Raw genomic sequence first — 23,026 nt, 5'->3', positions numbered from 1 at the left:
CATTTTGTTTATGGGGCAATTCTTCTTATAAATTTTGTCTTACATGTAGTATGAAGTTAATAAATCCTAAGAAAATCATTGTATAATTTTCCTAAAACTTCAAATCTGATATACGCTGCACCAATTTGACATCAAGTATTTGTGATTTGAGGTATAGGTTACTATAAATTGTGATTCGAACTTTTTTTAGCCTAGTAATACCAGGCCAATCTTCCAATATTCAGGCATATGATTCTCCCAGATTTTAAAAATTCCCCCTCCCCCCCAGATTTTTAATGCAAAAAAGGATATAATAATTCTGTTCCTATTATGTTACATTGTCTTACCTTCTCTTTGTTTCTTGCATCACCTTTCCAGACCATCCTGGTCATAGCAACCCCAGGCAGATTGAGAAGTTCCAAGACAAAGTCGTCAGTGAGTTAAAAGAGTATGAGGCCAACATGTACCCCAGCAGTCCTGAGAGGTTTTCAAAGTTACTGCTGCGCCTGCCGACACTGAGGCTGCTCAACCCCACCATTATGGAAGAACTCTTCTTTGCAGGTCTCATAGGCAATGTGCAGATAGACAGTATCATTCCCTATATACTACGCATGGAGACCACAGACTACAATGCCCAGATTACCATATCAACAACGGTACAAGCGTAGTTCACTATGCTTGGTTTGAGGGCGCTCATGTATTTTTACTGCAAAACTTGTAATGCTGCTGTAGCAGCACGGAGCCACTACGTTGTGGAACTCTTTTCTTAATAATCTGCAGGTTGGGGATGATTGGATAAGTAAATTAGAACAATGTTTCCTCCAACCTGCATTCAGATGAACATGATGGTCAATCGCGATCAAGTCTACACCCAGTATGTTGTATGTTCTATAATTCATTCAAGATGACTTGAAGACATGAAGGACCTGGTCTGTGCACTTTTTAAATGAATCAAAAAATACTTGTCTTTGTGTATGTGTAATGTGTAATTAATACAAGGATATTGTGTCTATTTAAATGCACAAATTGGGGACTGGTGTGGGTTGTGAATTTTGGCTTGTGTTGGAACAAGTCATCTTGAATGGCTTTATCGGAACCAAATTCAATGCTGTATTTTTGTACAGAAATTGTTCTGTTATCCTATAATATACCAATGTATAACATTGATATCTTTTTAGAAAAGTTCATATTCACACAAAAACACCTTTTTTTCCTCAGTTTGTAACTCCAAACAATTAGAGATTTGCAGCTGAAGAAGAAATTATTTAATCTCAATTTTGTTGTATGGTAGGGTCCTTTTCAGGTTTGTTTCTTAGTGTAGAAAATCACAGCCTTGAAAGAAACTTGCATGTTTTTTGTTATTGCAATATTTGGGACCATTTGGTGTACTGAATGAATCTGCTGTAATGTGAACTGTAAAATAGGACAGCCATTTGCTGTACCCATTTGTTGAACACACAAAAGCTAGCAATAGTGGAAATATTAAATGAAATTTAAACCAGTTTTCAAATAAAGCAACAGTTGTTCACCTGCGACTACCATCTGTTTGTGTAGATATAAACTTGTTCTCATCCAGCAACCAATGAGTGTACCTAGATGCTACTAATTAATAGCATTGGGAATTATTTTGATATCATTCACTCAGATATTTAGACATACTTGCCACAAACCAGGCCAATTATGGGCTACTCCATTTGAAACCTGACATACACTGGTGGTGGAAGAGTTAAAAGTGGTCCACAGAGGGAGTATATTTATATGGAATTGGCTAGGGTTAATTATTTTGAAACACTTACTCCCCTTGTATATGGCTTAAACCTATATCTTTTACGACAACTGGAATATTTCACTTGTTGCCCAATTGTCAATTCTATTGGAAACCTGTACTCCCTCTGGAAAACTTTATTAGCTAAATCTTCCATGGGGGAGAGTGGATTTCAAATAGAATAGCCCACACAGTCTTTTGGCAAGGTATAAGGTTAAAATTTACCATTGGTTTACTAAGAGAACTTGTGCACTAGTTATGCAGGAACACTATTTCTGATCATCAGAATGAAATGGAAATCAGAATGCAGGGTTGATACTCAGAAGTTATAATCTTATAAGGCAAAAAAAAAAAAAAAAAAGGTTTGTCTCAAAGCTTGCGCGCGTTTGTAAACTCCCACGATTTGATAAAAAACAAATGCGGAAATTTTTTTATTTAAAAAAAAAAAAAAAAATTCTAGTTTTTTCCAGAAAAAATCGGCGAAAATCAGACTTTTTTCTCAAAATACCATGAAAAAAAGTCGGGAATAAAATTAGAAAAAATAAAAAAATTGCATTTCGCATTTGTTTTTAAATTTCTCGTGAGCTTTGAGACTAACCTTTTTTTTTTTGGCCTAATGCTAAGAAATTGAGATGAAGCTAATGTGTGTATTTATATCTAGGCTTACAGAGAAAACGCAATCTCGCTTTTCTCGCTGCGAATCTCGCTTTTTAGTGCTTTTCTCGCTTTTAAAAGATTCATTTCTACCACGAAAATCTATTTCTGTGGCAAATGGTTGCAGAATTTGACAACCATTGCAACTAAAAATGCTTAATTATGCTGATTTTTCAGCCTGAATTTACAAAAACAGTCCATTTTCTGGCACATCCCAGCAACAACACAAGTAATATTCTTTATTTACTACTCCAACCTTGCAGTATATTGACCTTTTAAGCTGATTTATGAGGACAATACATGTGTATTTTTGATGACAGTCCGGTCGGCTATTTGTTTTGGTATCAGGGGTATGGAGTCGATGAAATACTGCCCTCAATTTTTTTTTTTTCGCCAATTTTGGGGCATAAATCTCGCATTTTTTAGTTGCCATCTCACATTTTTGGTCAAAAATTGTGTTTTTTCTCTAAGCCTATTTATATCTTGTCACAATTTTAGAAAATGTGCACACTTAAGATCAGGATATACACAGTCTGTAGTCTCTGGCCAATTTTCCATTATGACATGGAGCATTTTCAAGTGAGTCAGTACCTTTGTTCAAGGTTTTCTCAAAAATTTAAGTCGCTGTTGAAGATTTTGTGGACAAGGAGCTGTTGCATCTGTCATAACGGAAAATTAGAGGTTGCACTATTATAGGCCAAGGTTGGCTACTGCCTGATCTTTTTGAATGTAAAATATTACAACCTGTAGTTAGCAGGTGTATGTGGGGGTGGCTTTGGTTATGCACAGTGTGATAGTCATTATAGAGTGACTTGGACCTATGCTCACAATGCTGAGCTGAACCTCATCTGCATGCTCATGGTTGTAATAGTTGATCTCACAGAGTAGTGTTGGTGTTTTACTCTGTTGCATATTTTTGATTTTTCTTCATATTGTTCTGAGCCTGGTTACATGCACATAACAATGAGACATCAGAGGGTTAAGCATGTGCAGTAGACATTGTGTATTCCAGTTAAACCCACACCCTCTGTGGAAGACACAACCTTAATCTGTTTCAAATGAGATTACCTGAATGGATTACTGCATTTGAAATCTATACCCCTTGTGTAGGAGATTAAGGTCATGTCTTCCATAGGGTATGTATGAATATCAACTGGAATGGCCCATTCAGTTACACCTGACGGATGTGTAGGTGTAGCACCCACAAACTTGTTTTTATATTGCTATTTTATGTGCTCACCTATACACACCATTAAGGTGGGAGATTATGAAGTATGTCTGCAGTTGTTGGAAGGCAACCTCAGATATGTGTCGGACAGACAAAGTACGAAACTTTACCCATAGGAAATATGAATTAGTTGTGAAATTGTAATAAATTGTAACAATGATAATAAAAACTTGAAATCACAGCCGCTAATTTTGGGTGATTGGAGCATATAATGTTTATCACCTAATATATCCGGTTGTTTTTGTACAGTGCTGCATAGAAGCAAAAATGTAATTTTTAAAAATTTGTATGTATGGTGGACAAGTATGGATGTTTTAAGGGTTTTGTTCTATGTTTGGGTTTGCGAAATCACTGTTTAGTTGCCATTTGAAGCAAGAGCAGTCAGTTCATTTAAATTTGCCATTATGCCTTGTTTGTGATCACATTATTTCTCCGCTAGTTCCTAACTGCTCTCAACTGGAACAGGGTTTTGTATGTTAGGGGTCAGCATTATATTTCTCCTCACATGTTTTATACCAGACCTTGTCACTCCCTCCCTCCAAGAGTTACTTTCGTAAGTTGATAAAAATGTACATGTAAGGTGTTATTTAAATTTGGTTCAGATTTTTTTACAACTAGTATTGCCATGAATGCTGAACGATGACCCACAGAAAAATTGGATAATCGCAAGTGGATTTGGAGGCAATTGTATCATTATGCAGAGTTATTTGTTGTGTGTTGAGCGCAATACATATGCGATTGGTTGATACTTAACAGGATTTCTTACTTTTTATAGACGACCGTGTTGTACATGTACATTTTACTCAGAGCGAACTGAAACTCTTGCCGATTTTCATAGATTTTCTATTGAAATGAGCAACTCCAAGCTGGCCCCTAATTTTAGTAGAATCACTTATTATCAGTCAATACTCTAGGATGTGGGCGTATCTCTGGTTACAGTAATTTGTGGAATCTTTGTTATGTGCTTGGCATTTTGCTTTGATAATTTTATCATAATTTGTTCTCATAATTTCTTGTGGGCGACTATAAATAGCTGATAATGTTATATGATTTTTATTTTTTATATTTCCATTAGAATTCTGCCTTGCCCTCCACTAATGAGCATTATTTACCATGTTGATTTCAAATTGTCAAGTTGACGTATTGATATTTGTAATGAATCAAGTGCAGTGAAAGTGACACTTCTGCTCCTAGACTTTGCATATTATTGCCACCATGATAATGTTCACATAATTTTGCTTTAAGAATTAATTTCCAAAATATTTTTGGGAGTAAAATATGAACATAATGTAAAAGTTGGTAGGTGCAGTTATTTAGTGCATATCATGTGATTTGAACATTATTGTTATGTGGAATTATTTGATTTTTTCCCATCCTTTTAGTTGTGTGGAATAATCCAATTGGCAAATAAGTAAGACTTTTTTGCATTTATCTTAAAACTGCCTGGAATTAGCCTAGCACAAATCTTCTATTGAAGGATTATACATTATTTCGTAGTGCATTATGTGTGTGAGACGAACTGTCGTGGTAGATTGCAATCATGCTTTTGTTGAATGCATTCGAGTAGTCCGCCATACTTCCGGTATGATACGTCATATGCACAACCTCTCTTGCAGGGATGCAAATTTCATGTGAATAGCATTTCATCAGGGGGTTCATGATTTTTGGATTGGGTAGGGATGTGCAGTGTGGTTGTCAAGTCAGTGCACTCTGCACTAACTGAAATTGGCCGGTAACAAATAAATGACCCAAGTTTTTAACCAGATGTATTAATAACATTTGTCAAAGTCAAAAGCATTAAAACGAAAGGATCAGATCAAGGACGATATCGCAAAGCTTTCAATCTATTGTTTCACAACTTATTACCCATCATAGATATGGGTCCACGGCAGGGTTGTAGCTAGGATATTTTTAGTGCTGGGTGGTATTTGATGAAAATCTTGCATAATGCATATTTGGAAATTGTTTGCCACAATGGACTAAATTCTTAACTAATTCAATAAAATGGTACAATTTTGGCCTCTGAGTGGTGGGCTCCAGTGCTAAAATTGGAGCTCAGTGGTGAGCTCCAAAACTACATCCCTGGTCCCCGGTATACAACACAATTTAATGTTTTATTGCTTTTATTTTTGTATTTAAATTTGATTCTCAATTTCCATATTTTGTGTAATTTTGGTCAGTTTTTGATATTGAAATGTATACGGCTGCTTTGATAGTCAACTGCTTGTGTATTGCACACACACTTCTCATTCAGGTGGTATTTTAGTACAAAAAAGACCACTATATGAAAGACTTCAATATTTATTATTTTATTTCCCAAGTATCATGGACTTTTATTTTGTTTATAAAATGCCTGAGCTGTATACATCATATAGCCTTTTATTTATACTTTAACTACATGTCATGCATTGTTTATAAAATCACATTTTGTGGAATGTGACACAAAATTGCGCTATTCCAGTTGCAATCCATACACCCCTATGGAAGATATGATCTCCCACACGGGGAGTAGTTTCCTAATAAGAGTCCCATTCATGTAACCCCATTTGAAATACACACTTTCTGTGTGGGAGATTGTCATGTCTTACATGGGGGGGGGGGGTATTTCAACTGGAATAGCTCATTGCTGTCTAGATTTGTGACCCATCATTGCAAACCTGGTTGCTATGTCAGAGTGGTCTTTATAGAAACATTAAAAATCTTTTGGTCTCATTTTCGGTGACTTTGATCAGGTTTCAACATGATGGGTCACATGTTACACAAACTATGTTTGGTCTCATTTTCGGTGACTTTGATCAGGTTTCCACATGATGTGTCATATGTTACACAAACTATGTTTACTGTTAATTTCGATAATATGGAATGTGAATGTAAAAGTATGAAACATCTTGATGTTACTGAAGATGATGAAAAGGAACAAAATGTGTCATGATGGTATCTACATTTTGGTTGGCATGCTGTGGACAGCTGTAGCCATATCATTCAGATGGTTTCAGTGATAGTTCCAAGGGCTAGTTTCTCAAAGCTTGGCTAGAGGGAAAGCTGCTTAGGCCATTAGGCTTAGAACCAATTACTGTAGTCCTAAAATTATAATACTAATTATATATTGTCTTATCCGTTCACTCCACATGAATCAAACGTGTTGAGCAAATACTCAAAATATCTTTCAATTAGCCATTTGCTAACATAACCTTAAATGATGTCAAGTTAAAAAATAAAAGCAGAAACAATTTCCACATTGGTAAGGCTAGCCTAGTGACCTCTGAAGCATTGCCTGTATGTAGCAGAACTTTGAGAAAGGTGTCTAATATCAGGGAAGTACGGGTACATGTACCGAGTCAGGTGCAAATTATACTTTGATCAGCTCTTAATAGGCGGGAATTATTCGGTTTTTGTTACTGCGCGAGTCAATAAAGTTCCAACTTACGCACGCGTAAATTCAGAAAAGCACACGTAATTCACGGAAAAGAAAAGCGCAGTTCGCGTAGGTGCTGCGTCTAGCTGTGTGTACGCCATTCTGTATCAATCCACGATGTTATGAGTCCCGCCTATTAAGAGCTGATCAGAGTATAGGGAAAGTTGACCTTGCAAGGGAAAGGAATTAGTGGTTTGTTCTTGTACTAAATCTAAATGGGGAACACGAAGTTGTGAATTGAGAAAATCATATATGCTTCTTTTGATCTTTACACAGTATAAGAAGGTAATTTCTGTTCTTACATAGAAATGCTAGCATTTTATAGGTTAGTTGCAAAAGACTTCAATATTTTGCATGCAATAGAGATTAAACCACAAAAATGTCATGTTAAAATGATTTGATAAACCAGAGGTCCAGCAGCAAGTGGGAAGCAGGTAATGGATGAAACTTGCTTGTCATTTCTTGGTCACACAGTGAGCATAGGACATGTGTTTGCCTGCAGTCTGAACAATACAAGGTGTCCCAGAATGATCAGTACACATTCAATCAGGTGATCATTTCAGTGGTATTTTGAAGTTTCACTTAACCATCAAAGATTAGGATAATGCCATGGTAACAGAAATTTGCACAATGCAAGATAGTCTTTGCTAAACAAGGTCAGATGCAATTGGACCAAAGTTGGCAATAATGGATACAGGCAAAAATAGCAAAAAAATATGATTAACAAAAAAATATACAGTACGTAAGTTAAGAACTGTGCAACCAAGTGATGTGGGAATTTAAGCAGTAGTAAGCTTACCTGCTGGGCTAGTTGATAACTGTAGCACTTAATTTTCAAAATTGCCAACTTTGACCTGATTGCATCCTGATCATGTCACAAATGAGAAAGTCAATTTTGTACCTGTACTGGCACCGGTTGTGGCATTTGCTGCTACCAATCATTGTGAGACATCTTATAATCTCAATTGCAAATTAATTTGATTTTGCTTCTAGGAGGGTCTTCCATAATGTTTTGCTAAGAAGTTGGAAATGGTCTCTTGGAGCACCTTTTTATTCCTGTACATGTATATATAAATAATGCACTCAATGAAGAGGTAATATGGAAACCAAGGTACTGCAAATTGTTTAATTTAAGATATTAATTATTACCCCTAGACATTACTGCTATGCTGTTTGTCACTAACTATGACAGATTGGAAGAACTGTTGAAGAAACATTGTATTATGTGGTCAATTAACATGAACACAGTTTTATTTATACATCACTGAACCTATTCAACCTAACAGGTTTCCTAATTTAAGAACTCCAGAGAATTGCAATTCATCAAAATTGATACTAATTTATCAAAATTGATACCAATTTTGGTCTATTTTCAAAATATTGTTGGATACCAGTTTTTGTTGTTTTATAAGTAGGTTATTGAATTATGTTAGGCAAAAAAATAATAGCTCTGTCGCTGGTCACCCGTGTGCATCCATAAAATTGTGCAGAAAAAATATTTTTTCATCTTTTTTTTTTTGTTGGTTTTATTTCTTTTTTGAGTTTTTTAAAGAAATTATCCAGCAAAATCATCAAATAAGTTCGATAATAATTTAAAGAGTAATCGTGGAAAAAACACATACCGCATTGCATTTCCAATCTCCCGTGAGACCAGAGACAACCTTTTTTTTTTTTTTGCCTGTTAAGTGTTGACTGTTTATCAAGCCAAAATATGGGCAAAACTTTATAATAGAAATAAAAATATTTTGTGGGAGAAAATGGGAAAACAAATCCTGGGGGAAACGAACACTTGCAAATCATTTTTTTTTTTAAAGAATACAGTTCCCATCAAAATAATATCATTTTTTCTATGGCTGTATGCTATACAAGGATTGTAGCAGCTTATGTAATGGGAATTCCATTCTTTGTTCCCACTGTCTGAAATAGTTCAATATGTGACAAACAGCAAGCACTATTTTGTACTATGGCTGCTCAAACTGCTGTAGAAAAATATTATGCTTCTTAGAATGGAAATGTGTTTATGAATAAAATGGTCTGTCCACTATCACACAAGAAACATGATGTGACTGTTCTCTGTTGTTGTTGATTTTGTAACTTTTATTCAATAATGAACAATACTAGTATGGTGCTGTAGCCTCCCATGAATGACGGATTTTGCAACGGGATACCTGTGGCATAGAGCATGCGCAGTTGTGTCTAAATTGACCTTTTGACCGAGTTTGTTGTTTTTAGAAGTTCAGAGCGTGATCTTGTTACAGTGGCACGGTACAGCGGCGTGGTTAAAGGGCGCCGCTAGTCAGTCGCGCCACGGCGCACAACCAAAGTCACATTGAATAGTTTTCAGAAGTCCGTCACGATATGGACTGTAAGATAATCAGTCGTCACTACGAAGCATACACAGTACATGCGAAGTGTAGACGGCTGATTTGAATTAGTCTAGTAGGTCCCCCATCCAATGGTCATTGCTACCAAGTTTGATATCAAATGATGTTTTTTGCCAATTATTCAGTCTCCAAATGTGACACAATCTGGTCCATGGGGGCCAAAGGCAGAAAATTTGAAACTGAGATAAGGCAAAAATATGGAGTAAAAAACAATAAAATACATAAGAAAATACACATCATAAAATCTCATAACTTTAGAAGCAAGTATGCTAGACCTTTGGTGTTTTCAGTATATGATAGCCTAATATTAAATACAAGGTAATAATTATAGTAACTCAATTTTCAAAAATGCCTCCTTTGGCCCCCATGGAGCAGATTGTGTCACAAATGATGTTTGTCCCAATGATGATGCTAGTACAGTGTGGGCCAAAAACAACTTTACCCAATTTCAGAGGGTGGTTGCTCGAATTATAGAAGAGCTATTCATGATAATGTTACATATTCTTAATGTATATCTTTCTAAGAGTATGTGATGAAGAAATGAAAGCAAAAGAAGCTAAATTAACAAAATGGTGCTAGTTTTACGTCCGAGGGTCAAAAATCACTTTGTCCACACGTAATTCAATGGGATTTGTCCGATTGCTAAGAGTAAGGCATACATATGCGTTAGGCATACCTGTAATTAGTAAACACGCTTGGCTTGTCTTTGAAAAGTGATGATTGTTTTATATGCATGAAAGAAATACAATCGATTTTAATCCCCATTTACTTGTCATGTACTCGAACTTCACTCCTGTCATTGACCAATTAGCATAAAAATTACACAATTACAAAGGTTTCATCTGGCGCAAGTTTTGAATTTTAAATAGGTCTTCGTGCACTTTGAGACTGTGTGGCTTATTTCTAAATAGGTTTGCAAGGTGTCAAGGTAAGGCAATTCACAACACAAGAGAGGACTTTTATGGCAGAGGTATACGTAAGAACAGAAATCTTTTTGGAAGTGCAGCATCAATTTCGGATTCGTTTCCCGCCAAAACCTACCATAACTCTACACATGAACAACTTTCACAACCTCGGAAGTGTGATGAATAGATGCAAAGCACGGAGCGGACGTCCAAGAACTGACCGTTTAGCTGCAAATATTGCAGCGGTTCAAAGGGAACTTGCAGCTAACCCTAGAGACAGTTGTCGATGCAACAATTTGCCGGCCGAACATACCACGAACGCAGAAAGTGCAAACTTTCTTGTAGATAACATTTGACATAAAATGACAAAAAATGTGGTCTGAGGTTACAATTGCTTTTGCGCATATTTGAAGAGAATTGGTTTTTTAATATCTTTGCAGCATGAAAGCTGCATATCATGACGAAATATCGTAGCTTGAAATTTAAATTGTTTATGTTTGATTTATTTGGTTGTGTTATATAAAATTGCTGAATAAATTTGTGCGTATACTGAGTGGTTCTCATTCTCTATCGAACTCAGTGATGCGACGCGACAGCTAGTAGGCCTTCACGTGGACAAAGTTAATTTTCACCCTTTGATTTAAAACTAGCGTCACCTTTTCAATTTAATACATTTTTGGATAGTTTTTTCACCAAATACTCGTAAGAAAATGTTCTTTATGAATATGTGAAAACAATTTGAAGCAGACTTTTCAATTTTGAGATATGAACTTTTTTAATTGGGTAAAGTTGTTTTTGGCCCACACTGTAGAAGCATACTTGCAAATATCTCATTCACCTAGCAAATCCTTCCAACCAATCTTACAAAAAGCTGAGGTATTCAGTCAGATCAACGCAGACTTGCATAGTAACAGCTTCTGTCAGTGTTTTCATAAGAGCATTATCTAAATGGTTTTTGCTGCCAATGCTAGGATTAGCCATAACATATTTTACTTCCACTGCCTTTTGTCTTTTTGCAAGCACAGGATTCTTCATGATTCCCATCATCAGAGACAGCATGCTTTTTGAAGTGTAAATGAAGAGTAATGTTGTTCCCCCCCCAGGATTTGACCGACTAACCCGTCGGTTGCCAACCAGTAGAACAGGTATAGCAAGTAAGCACAGCCAACGGTTTTGTGCGTGTATGTAGGTTGACATGATTGTACAATCGGATCACATGGGGTGCAGTCTTGCAGTCGTTTCGTACTGTATGGTCTGGTAGTGTTAGGATAAACCAAGCTACTCAGCTGTCTAGGGAATGCCACTAGCAAGCCAGCCAGTCCACCCATCATCCATATTCTTTCTTCACTTGCAGTTGACAGAATCTTGGCCTGTAAAGTGAAATATTGAAAAGGAGAAAAATATGCTGTCGATAAAGAATGAACTAATACTTACTGATCAATCTCATGACATGACAAATTCAATTTTATTCCCATTTTATAAGCCGTTGAGCAATCATCCTCATCCACATAAAATTGATCTTTGATCTTTATAACAGCAATTCAAAGTTCAACTCATGGTTACTTTCTTTCACCTTGGATTTGGGTTTATGTTGTTCCCTGTCTGATGAGTCTTTATACTAACTATGTGACATGATCTGATCTACAAAATCAGGAATTTTGACATTTTTCTTATCAATATGTTTTCATTCTATTTTTGCTGCTTACTTTTGCCTATAACTAAATTTGTGATCTGCTCCCATGAAATGAGCGTAAAGTCGCAAGTAGGGAGTTTTGAGATATATTCGAACTGTTGAGTTGCTGTTCTTTGTTTGTGGGGACAGAATTGAATACAGAGTACAGCATTCAGGTGTCATCAAACAAAGAACAGCAACTCAACAATTGGAAGGTCTCAAAACTCCCAACTTGTGCGACTTTGCACTAATTTCGTAGGAGCAGGTCACATTTCAGGATGGCTAACTGGTCAGATTGGATATGATCATGTCACATTATACACTTTGACCAGAAAGAACAAAACTGGTATCATGTGAGTTTTAATTCAATTGATGGAAATGCAACACTGTGGTAAGCATGGTAAGAGAGAGGTTTTCTACTGGATGTAAAAGAGTCGGTCCGTCAATATCATGGTTGGTAAGTAACGACTGTTCATAGTTAATTTAGGTAGTAAATTAAATCTTAAAATACGGTAGTTTTAAATACAAGTGAGAACTTGAACACTCACAATGGTGGTCAACCGATATCTATTGTTGTGTAAGGCTCACTCAGTCATTTAATGAGGCAATACAAACGATTGAATTTAGTGTTGAAATGAGCAAAATTTTTGAGTTGCACCTTTTAAATGTACAATTAATTTTCTCAGACAAATAAAAAGCAATAAGTTTCCTTTTTTCAATAAATGTCAGAAGAAAACTATAATGCTTGGTACTGTATATTTTTTCAAACCCTGGTGTAAACTTGGGCTTCAGGTATAATATTTTAAAGTTTTTTTGGGGTCAACGTTTTTGCTTTTCAAAGTAACATAATTCGCTAACGAAAGATATTTCTAAAGCACATCATATAAAGCTATATGTTATATTTTTGTCAGAATTTCGGTTTTGATTGCACCATTTTTCAATTCCGACTACCAATTTTGTCAGAATCAACTCGCGAATGTATCCATGGATGGATATTTTGCAAGCCACAATAGAAATATCGATTATTTCTGCTGGTTATACATGTATTAGAAATGAAGTACTTGGTTGGACATTTTGGCAGTCGCAAGTGAAAAAACAATGTGCCTTACAGAGGTGGGAAATATCTATCTTCAAAAATATCACGCTAAAAGACACAATTTCATGCCTAATTCTAACACCATGATTTTTTTTTTAAATGTATATCCAAGCACTATGTTTTTAACTGACATTTCCAAAGGGAAAGAAATGTTGCTTTATATTTGACCAAGAAAATTAATTTCATAGAAAAAAGTTGTATCTTTGAATTGTTCTGATTTTAACATGTATCGATCGCATAACAAAAGAACTGGTGACCATCGTCCTGAGTGTGAAGGCAAGTAGAAAATATTATCAGCTCCTAAAGAACTAGGATTAGTATTTTCACATGACAAACCTTTTGATCTCCGTGAGAAATTTATGGAGCCAATATTTACCACTTGCTTAAAAATGTATGCACAATACACTTGGACATACTATGTTCATAATGAGAAATACATTGTTCTTTCCAAAATGAACCTACTCACTTGTTTGCAAAATCTCTGTACATCTTGATGAATGTGAGCCTTGTGCTAGGTTGCTGTTGTAGCCATGCATCAATAATGTCTGAGTGGTAGGTGTCTGTTTCTAACCATATAAAGGCCTCTTCCTTGAGGATGTGTCTGGCTTGTTGGCAGATATTTTTGATATGGTATAAGCCATCTGTGCCTCCATCTAAGGCTCCATTATCCATGTGCCTGTGTGGGACAAACAATGGAACCAAAATGTAGTGTGTACATCTGGGCAGAGAAGATGAGAAAGACTTAACTCATCTTCTCTAGTCTAAGAGTCATTGGGGGAAATTTCAATCCTTCCATCTGGTCAAAACTCCAATCAACATACATGTAGGAAAGAAATCATTCAACTGGGGCATAATTTCTATATCATGTGTGTAACTCACTATTTCAATCAATACCTGGCTGTCATCTCTGACATTACAAGGGAACATATTCCATTTACTGGCAGAAGTCCAATATTATTGATAGGAATACAATGGAGCAAATAAAGCTAAAATAAAAGTTTTACAGCTTAAATTTGCCAAGAATGGAACAGGGCACCTGTCTGTGTCATCAAACCACTTAATTACAAATTATAAGAGGTGACTAGGCCTGGAAAAAATGTGGAATCCAAGAACAGTTTGTGATTTGTTTTGCCCTCTCCATGTAAAAAATATGCAAGAATTTATGTGAAATTGTGTTATTTTGGAGTGAATTTTGGCCATCTTTCCAGGACTTTTTTTTTCTGCCTTGGAGGTGACATCCTGTCTCAATAACAGCATTTGCTCTGCTGTCTGGAAGTGGAAGGGACGTAAGCTGGTGATATTACTATTGCTACAGTATGCCCTTATTATAAGCTTACCTGACTTCATCTCCGACAGATTTCAAGTGTTCATGGGCTATATACGGTGGGTTACTAACAATGGCATCAAAAGTGTTTCCATGGAGACAGCTTGGTAACTCAGTGCCCCACTCATCTTGATGAATAGTTAGCCGATCTATCACACCTAACCTGAACAACAAACAATACCATGAACTTGGGTTGATTTGCGTAATGACAAATGGAACTAATATGGAAATACGTAAAAACAGAATAAAACCTTTTGAAAATTTTGTCATTCTTTTTGGCTTGAAATTTAATTTTTTTTGGATTTCTCAAGTAAAAAAGAGAGACAGCAAATGTCTAACAACACAAAATGCATGCAGTCTATGGGAAACAAACTTAGCTATTTGTTAGCCTAACTTCAGATGGAAAATGCAGTCAAATGCTGAGTTTAAGCATAGACTTTTCCATGGTCTATGGCATTCATTTGTACACCACTGGTGGGCTGGTTGGTGTTAAGCTAAAGCTCCAAAGCTGTACATGGATGGGTGGAAAACTAATGACAGAGATATTTTACCTGATGGCATTTGCTTTTGTCAATTCACAAGCTTCTCTGCTCTTCTCAATCACTGTTATGTGAGCCTATTGTAAATACAAGCATAAAAACAAAATAAAAATTGAAATTAAAGAGTGGGAGAACTTGATGAGAGGATTATGAATCATCATTTGGGGTTGGAGAGCTTGGCCTAATGGTTAGGGCACTTGCCTTTGGTGCATGATGTCCCTCAATTCCCGGCGGTAGAGATTTGCTTGGGTGGTTACTGGGGCAAAAATAAGTCTGAAATTAATTAACATCTGTTGATTAAATACAGACTTATACTCTCCCCATAGTGCATTTAGAATTGGGTACATAAACTCTATCAGTCATGGGGAATGTTAAGCTGTCAGTCCTGTGTATAAAAAGTTATACCTATACAGGTATCTCACAGTCAATTTCAAAAAGAGAACGGTGTTGACCCCTGACTGTCCCAATTGGTGCCCAAAATTAATTAATTAATCTTGTGGGGGGCAATGAAAAGGCAACATGCAAGCAACTTTGATTTTCTTTTTTCTTTGTTCTGGGACAAAGGGAAGTTTCGATGTTTAGAGCATTTTCCTCTAACCATTTATTACATTACCTTAGGAAGCTCTACCAGTAATGATATGCAAATAGCACCTGTACCACACCCAACTTCTAATAAGTGTAATTTGTCACTGGGTGAGTAGTGATCCAGTACAAGCTCAACAAATTCCTGAAATAAAACCATAAAATTAAGTTTAAAAATGTTAACAGAGAAAACATGCTTCAAGAAAACATGCAGCCTTGGATTTCAAATTTACTTTATCTCATGCAAATAGATATAATCATGCCATTTAAAACCAATGTCACAAAAACTTCAAACACATGACTACATGAAAATCCCCAATATCCTGAGTTGAATGGGACTTAGCCGAGCCAGAAATCTGCCAACTTATTAACTAATCTTTCATATAGGATAAGCCAGGTTTGCATGACACAAGGCTCATGAGCCAGATCAGGATAGATTCAATCCAGTCTGTTAATTGATCTGTGAGTGTATTGAATGTGCCCATAACCAAAGCTGGCAAGATGGACTTAATGCTGATTTCAACATCAATCCATAGCATTACCTGTTGTTGATCAATGATGAGTCTTACCAAGTGTCACAAATGTGGACTAGTGTAACATTTAAAAAATCAACAATTTGGGCATGCGACAATCGACGAGGGGTCGTAGATTTAAAACCAAAGGGTCCAAATGGCCCTTGAAGATTTTGATTTATTTCAAACATTGCTGGGTGTGCAATAATTATGTGTGCTCAGGGGATGAATAACAAATACAACTTGCCTTGTCATTCCCTTTCAGCTTGCTAATAAACAATCCTTTTTCCTACCCCTTTTTGGCCCCCACCTTTGTACACACATTCCAAATTAAGCAACAGTTTCAAACCTTAAATTGTCTAAGTGATGCATATTTGAGCATATTTGTACTGTTTCTACATCTTTTTTAGGGTGTTATTGAAAAAGCACCACAAAAATGTGTGCCCTTCATATACATGTATGCCTTGACTCACCTCTGTCTCAGGACATGGTACAAATACAGGTGGCCTCATCAGCAGAGTCAAATTTCTGAAGTCCCACTCACCAATGATGTACTGCACTGGCATTCTGTGGGTATAAAAAAACAAACTAAAATAATTACATGTCTATATAGATGGTATACTTTTCTTCTTACATGTGCAAATATTTGTCATGCTCATACTTTTTAATATATATTACCATCCATTTTTGGACATCTGCTGAAAAAAATACCATACATGAATATTGTAGATTTACACTTGCTTGGTCCCTGTGTGTGACAATTCAATATGTCTGATATCGATACACACTGTACTACATGTATATACAGAGTATGGACTAAGAAAAGTTGTGATTTCAATACCTATCTGTTAGTCAAGACTGAGTTTCATCCTACATCAAAGATGAACATGAGCTGTGGAATCTTATTGCTATTGCAGAACTATGAAGGGTTAGGTCAGGGCTCACATTTCAGGGAGGCCACCGATGCCATTGCCTGCCCTTTTTCAGTTTTGGCCTTGGTGCCCCAGATTTTTGTTAACTGATCAAGGTGGTGCCCTTCTTTGTTTTTGCCCAGTGGCCTTGAAAATGGGTGCCCCAACAAATAAAAATTTGAGGCCAGGTTACTGGGTTAGGTGTGTTTTTACGAAAGATATTATACCCAAAGATTAGCGACTCAAAATTGCACCATAACACTATGGCAAATTTGCCATCTTGGTTGTCGCTCATGGAGGGCAGATAATGCACTTCCAGTATTTGTTTGCAAGAGCCCAAAATGGAACAACAACAACAGCGTTCCAAAGGTTTGCACACATTCAGTGCTTTGTGAACGATTTTGGCACAATGCATTATACACAGAACCACCATCCACTTTGAATCAAAGTTTGCCAGACGCAGAGAAAAATAATCCGGCGGTATATGAGTGACATGCAAACATGGCTGGCAGTACTCTCTGATTCTACCTTATTGCTATTTGCTTTGTACATACCTTGTTAGTCTCTGCTCACACAAGTTATTAACAAAATCCTGTTCATCATCCAACAACTTTCTTCTGAGAACATTATAAGTTAGATCACCAAGCTGTATAAACAATCATAAAATCACAGAGCATTAAACTATATTTCTTTTGACAAATAGGTAAATGACCTTCATGTAATAATCAGTGATGGCAGGGCCGTAGAAAGGTTGAAAAATGTGGGGCGGCCATCATAAATGTGGAGCGGCCAAAATATATATGTCCAAATTGAAATAAAGATATAAAGAAAAACATAACAAATTTCTCAAAAAGTGGGGCGGCCATGGCATCCCCGGCCGCCCCGCTTGCTACGGCCCTGAGTGATGGCCTTTTCCTACTGACACTTGAGCCAGGCAACTGATCACCACTTTCACTGGTCTGTTAAGTACACCTCAGAGAGGGTTAGTCTTAGTTTTATGATAACAAATTTATTGAGGACACATTTGGGCTCAGAACCTGGGTTACTTAAAGTATAATCTGAGACCAAATTAAAAAGACTAGTTTGAGTCTGATGTCAGGGCAAAGGCACTGCGTAATTGGTTGCAGACCTGCACATGTATGGCATTTTTGGTCTGGCTGAGAGGATGCAAGATGCAAACTAGTCGTTTTAAACTTTTTAGAGGGCTTGTCTAATTTTAAGTACATGTACTAAAGTGTATGTATTTGGGTGTGAAAGCCAACCTTCATATGAAAATTTTGTCCTTTCGTAAAGAAGACATGAAGTTTCCCAATGGACCTAATATTTTATGTCTTTTGGGATACTTCTTGTATTCATGTCTGATCTGATGCATATCTTCATCAATGTAAAAGGTCAAAATTTTCATATGATGGTCGGCTTTTCCCAGCTACATACACTTTAAGTATACATCATTAGATTTATAAAGTTTACTTTGAGGTCAAATGTCAAAAAATTAAATTTTTAATAATTTGCCAAAAATGTGTACAATATATCATGAATTTCACAAAAATCTAAATAATATGATATGAGAAGGACATTCCTGGTATTCAGAATGCAATTTGGTGTGTCTGATGTACTCACAGCCCACTACATGTAAAAAATACTGTGCAAATGTGGGTGACCTTAAGGTGGGTGACCTTGAGCCCTAATAAATGGCTCAACTCTCTTCATTCAGTATTCTATGGGGACATTAAAAATTGGGCTCTCATGTCAAAAACAATTGGAATACTGGAAGAATATCCACAGGGTGGGGAGTGGGTGTCACTCAAGAGCATTCAACCAATGTAGAAATAGCATGTGATGTATAAATCAAACTGTCCTCCTTTAAACAAGGCCTCAGAAACACCTGTTAATTACCTGTTTCAATCCAACAGCATGTGCAATGATATACTTGGCTGATATCTCTGCTTCAGGAACATTCCTAGCAATAAACTGCTTGGACCAATATTTTATAGCCTCCTGCACAGTCTGTGGTTTATCACGGCCCACAATCCCATCAACAGAATCTGTACACAAATGCCGAATGCAGAAATTGTGTTTTGATATGAAAGTTCTTGTTGTTGAGTGATTGTGTCCTGGATGCCTTTTTGTTGTGAAATTGGAATCAAGTTCTTTACATGATGTCTCTGAAGCAGGAAGGGTATGCCTATACTGAGTGGGGCTTTAGGTGATGAAAAGCGACCACCAAATGCCTTTTGAACGCATATGGTATAACTTGACTGGAATTTCACACATACTGTAAACTTGTGCCAACATGTTGCCATCAGGTGAGGACATGTAAGTTTAGCTGTCAATCCTGCCATTGATGGTTGTCTTCTGTAAAAATAAAAACAAGCACATAATTAACTGGTATAAACCTCTAGTTAACACACAAATTTACGCATTCACACACTTTGCTGACCCCTTTAAATCCAAAGTCGAAAGTCCAATGCATACAAAATCTTGAAAACATACACGTTCAAATATTGCATGATTTGAATATAAAAAAAACCAATATTGTGTATTATTTTATTTTCAGCTTTTGGTGGCTTCGTATTATTTTCTACATTTATAAACAAAAGAAAAATGAGCTATAGCGTAAGCCGGCACACGCACCAGTAATGACTCGCGACACATTTACATTTAAATTTATTATAGCTTTTGACCTCCAGTGGTGTAGCCAGGACTTTTTCAGAGGGTGAGATTTGATGGGGGGGGCAAAAAGGACCAAAAAGATGCCAATAGATATAAAACTCATATATGCAGAGTGCGCAACCCAGGGGATACTTCAATATGAAATGGATATAGGTGTAGGGCTGGCACTTTCACAGTAGGCCTATGGGGCCTTCGTGAGAACAAAATATAAAAAAATATGGAGGTCATTGGGTGAGAGCATGATTTGTGGCATTCAGTGAGAGCAAAATGTATAAAATATGGGGTCATTGGGTGAGAGACAGACCGTTTGAATCTAAATTAGGGGGGGAGGGGGATTGGGTAAGAACATGCCCAGAAAATATGACCTTTTTTAAAATGGGGTCTTTGGGTGGGAGCCAAAAGAAGCCTCGAAAAATGAATTGATAGTCCTAAATGGCTTCAAATAGCTTTGTTATTTCAAAAGAAGTAAAAAATCAGTGATAGATGACTCGTTGCTGTTCAAATGGAAAAACATGGGTCTTTGGGTGACAGTTTGAAAGGAAAAATATAAAGGGATCTTTGGGTGACAGACCACATGCTAATAACAAAATATGGTGTCTTTAGGGGATAGCGATACTGAATAAGGGGGTCTTAATGGCCCCCACATACGTGTCACCTCCAAAGTGGAAGTGCCCCCCACGGGGTGGGAGCACGTGTGGCCGAGTGGATAAGGCGCCCGACTCATAATACATAGGTTGTGAGTTCGAGCCCGCTCGTGCCAACGTGTTGTGTCCTTGGGCAAGGCACTTTATCCTCATTGCCTACTGGGGGATGTGGTTGGGTTGGATTGGATGTTTGTATAGTTGTCTGTTTCAATGTTGCAATATTGGCGCTGATTAAGCTGCTGCCTGCAAATTGCATTGTGTTTGTTTAGGTGTGTTTAATGTACAATTCTAGCAATTTGACATGCGGGTCACAATTAGAGTTTGAAATAAAACCTTCCTTTTTCTTTTTTTTTTTTTACATGGGTCTTTGGGTGACAGTTTGAAAGGAAAAATATAAAGGGATCTTTGGGTGACAGACCACATATGCTAATAACAAAATATGGTGTCTTTAGGGGATAGCGATACTGAATAAGGGGGTTTTAATGGCCCCACATACATGTCACCTCCAAAGTGGAAGTGCCCCCCACGGGGTGCGCAGATGAGATTTGGTAATTACATTATCTAAAATAATCACACATCGAAATATTGAGGTTAGTCTCAATAATTTTTTGTGTTGAATGACTGTTTAAACTTACTTTGCTGTTTGAATAACCAACACGTATGAACATTCACTCGAATTATCTAAAATGTTTTTCAAAATTCAGGATTCAGTAATTAGGTATGATGTGAGTCACTCTCAGCTACTCATTACCACCATAATGAAAATATACAGCCAATCAGCAGCATTGACTAGCACATCGATCACGCAGTGACTTGTTGCAGTGTGTACTGTCAAGTAATACTTGACAAAATGGTCCACCAAATCGCTTCAAGTAGGTCTTCATTTTGCAAAAGTTTCTTACTTCTGAGGGGGGCACATCCCTCCTCAGACACCCCCCTGCGTAGTGCATAACAAAGTAGCCATACTGCTTTCAACATTTGCCAATTTATGATTAAAACAATTTTCAGGCCTACAACAACTACAGGGAAAACTTATCCACGAAAAGGCTTCATGCCCCGTCATTTCAAAAAATTTCGGCTTTTTCGAACTAAAATTTGTGTGACATTATCAATCAAAACTTTTTTTCCTCCATGTCTGGCACTAAAACTAATAGCAAAATTGAATTCCTCATCAAATTTCCTTAAAAATATGTGTACTTTTAAATAAGCAGGGTGACTCAGGTAAGAAATAGGCCATTTAGAAATGTCGGAGCATTATGTGCACACTTTGTACAGTAACATATAGGAAAACTGTCTTAATTAGCAATTAATTAGGCAATTAATTAGTTACATCTTTTGTTACAGTTGATCTACTATGAGGTAGATCTACAATCCAGGATGATGTGCAATTTGTGGTCCATGCTAGCTGTACTTTTTAAGATACAATTTTGTGTACAACCCTATGGTGCTCACCCGCCCCGGCTCCTCCATTGACACATCTTACATATTGAAGTATAAATCTCAAAGTACCGGTAGTTGTCCAATTGACTTGGTTTTTTTTGTATTTGACAAAGAACATAATTATCTACAAAATGACACCAAACTTTCTAAAATAGGTACCGGTATCATACTTTTAGAATAAATCGAACTTGAAATGGGAAGAAAGCATTTTTCATTTTTGGGTGACCTATTTGTGACATGCGACCTTATGAGTGCAATAAATGAACTTGCAAGTCTGACACAAGAACATGTTGATCGACAGCTGAATGCACAATCACCAAGACTTTTCTACTTGCTACTTTTGTCTATTGTACACTACATGGGCAGTTGTAGGTAGCAGGGGTCTATAAAATTATTATTTCAATTTAAGTTGTGCAAATATTGCAAACAAAAGTGGCATCTAATATAAAACAAACAAACAAAAATAATATTATTAGAAGGTTTAATTTTTAAAAATCCTTTTAATTCATATTTTACTTTTAATTTACCCTATTTTACCACAGTAAATTAAGATGGCGGTAAATTACCGGTAATTTACCATGTTAGACATGATCACATTTTGAACATGTGAGGGCGGGCTTCATTAAGCTTACTTGTGATTCAAGATCCTGTCTTAACTGTGTAATCCAATAGGAAAATGAAGAAAATTTGGATTTTGACCCTCAAAACTCCAACCTGCATGATTTTTAGAAAATCTGCATTTGAATAATATTTGATACTATCAAGTAATGAAAGCCACATTTCATGAAACATTTGCGAAAGTTTTGTAAAATGGCCCTTCGTGCTCAAAAATTTAGCCATAAAATACATACACACATGTTATGACATAGGAAGCCATTGATAATGCTGAGACACACAATTTGGCCCATATGTAGGTATCCCAGGCAAACCTTTAGTTAACACATTTGCTAGTCAGCGAAATTCGCCGAGACCGGGCCCAAACACAATGCATATTTACATAGAAATTTGAATTTTTTTTTTTAAATAGGTCGGTGAAGGAAACCTACATAAATATGTTTTCTATACTTCACTTGACCCAAATATATGATTTTTTATGGTGATAATCAAGTCGCACATGGAATTTTAGAAGGATTTTGATAGCAGTTCCATTTAAAAAAGCTGCTATCGCCATGAGACTAAGATCTAGAAACACCCCTAAATGCCGTTGTGGGGAATTTTGTTAGCAGAATCTTTTTGATGAAAGTCAATCTTTGACAAGATGTAACTTTGTTACGGAAAGTGATGACAAAAATGTTTTCAGTTT

General features: G+C 36.6%; 2 protein-coding genes across 13 annotated transcripts in view; one reads left to right on the top strand and one right to left on the bottom strand.

Moving 5' to 3' along the window:
• Window positions 1–7,953, top strand: part of LOC140171188 (orphan steroid hormone receptor 2-like) — a 57,933-nt gene extending 49,980 nt beyond the window's left edge. For 11 of the 12 annotated variants that reach the window (XM_072194396.1, XM_072194391.1, XM_072194394.1 and 8 more), the window contains one exon: window positions 358–7,953. In XM_072194396.1, coding sequence (XP_072050497.1) covers window positions 358–647 — 290 coding nt within the window. In that variant the 3' untranslated portion in view covers window positions 648–7,953. The remainder of the gene's footprint in view (window positions 1–357) is intronic. The other variant, XR_011861576.1, reaches the window with a different exon arrangement.
• A 769-nt stretch (window positions 7,954–8,722) lies between these two features.
• Window positions 8,723–19,168, bottom strand: LOC140171190 (MTRF1L release factor glutamine methyltransferase-like). The gene is made up of 8 exons (XM_072194400.1): window positions 18,863–19,168; window positions 17,521–17,612; window positions 16,529–16,622; window positions 15,575–15,688; window positions 14,974–15,038; window positions 14,436–14,585; window positions 13,565–13,774; window positions 8,723–11,700 (listed from the first exon to the last, which is right to left on the bottom strand). Exons 3-8 carry the CDS (start codon window positions 16,619–16,621, stop codon window positions 11,658–11,660), a joined length of 675 nt encoding a protein of 224 aa, XP_072050501.1. The 5' UTR covers window position 16,622; window positions 17,521–17,612; window positions 18,863–19,168; the 3' UTR covers window positions 8,723–11,657.
• Window positions 19,169–23,026: the final 3,858 nt, after the last annotated feature.

Source organism: Amphiura filiformis, chromosome 15 (assembly GCF_039555335.1).
Source record: "Amphiura filiformis chromosome 15, Afil_fr2py, whole genome shotgun sequence".
Taxonomy (NCBI): Eukaryota; Metazoa; Echinodermata; class Ophiuroidea; order Amphilepidida; family Amphiuridae; genus Amphiura; species Amphiura filiformis.
The sequence above is the reverse complement of the archived record's forward strand: the minus strand, read 5'-3'. Positions and strand labels throughout refer to the sequence as shown.

Bases quoted from the DNA above. Each gene is read 5' to 3' on its own strand.
- LOC140171190 (XM_072194400.1), bottom strand. From the start codon at position 16,621: ATGCCAGTGCAGTACATCATTGGTGAGTGGGACTTCAGAAATTTGACT. The intron at 15,689-16,528 runs GTGAGTCAAGGC...GTTTTATTTCAG, and splicing joins TACCATGTCCTGAGACAGAG to GAATTTGTTGAGCTTGTACT. The intron at 14,586-14,973 runs GTAAAATATCTC...TTTGTTGTTCAG, and splicing joins ACAAAAGCAAATGCCATCAG to GTTAGGTGTGATAGATCGGC.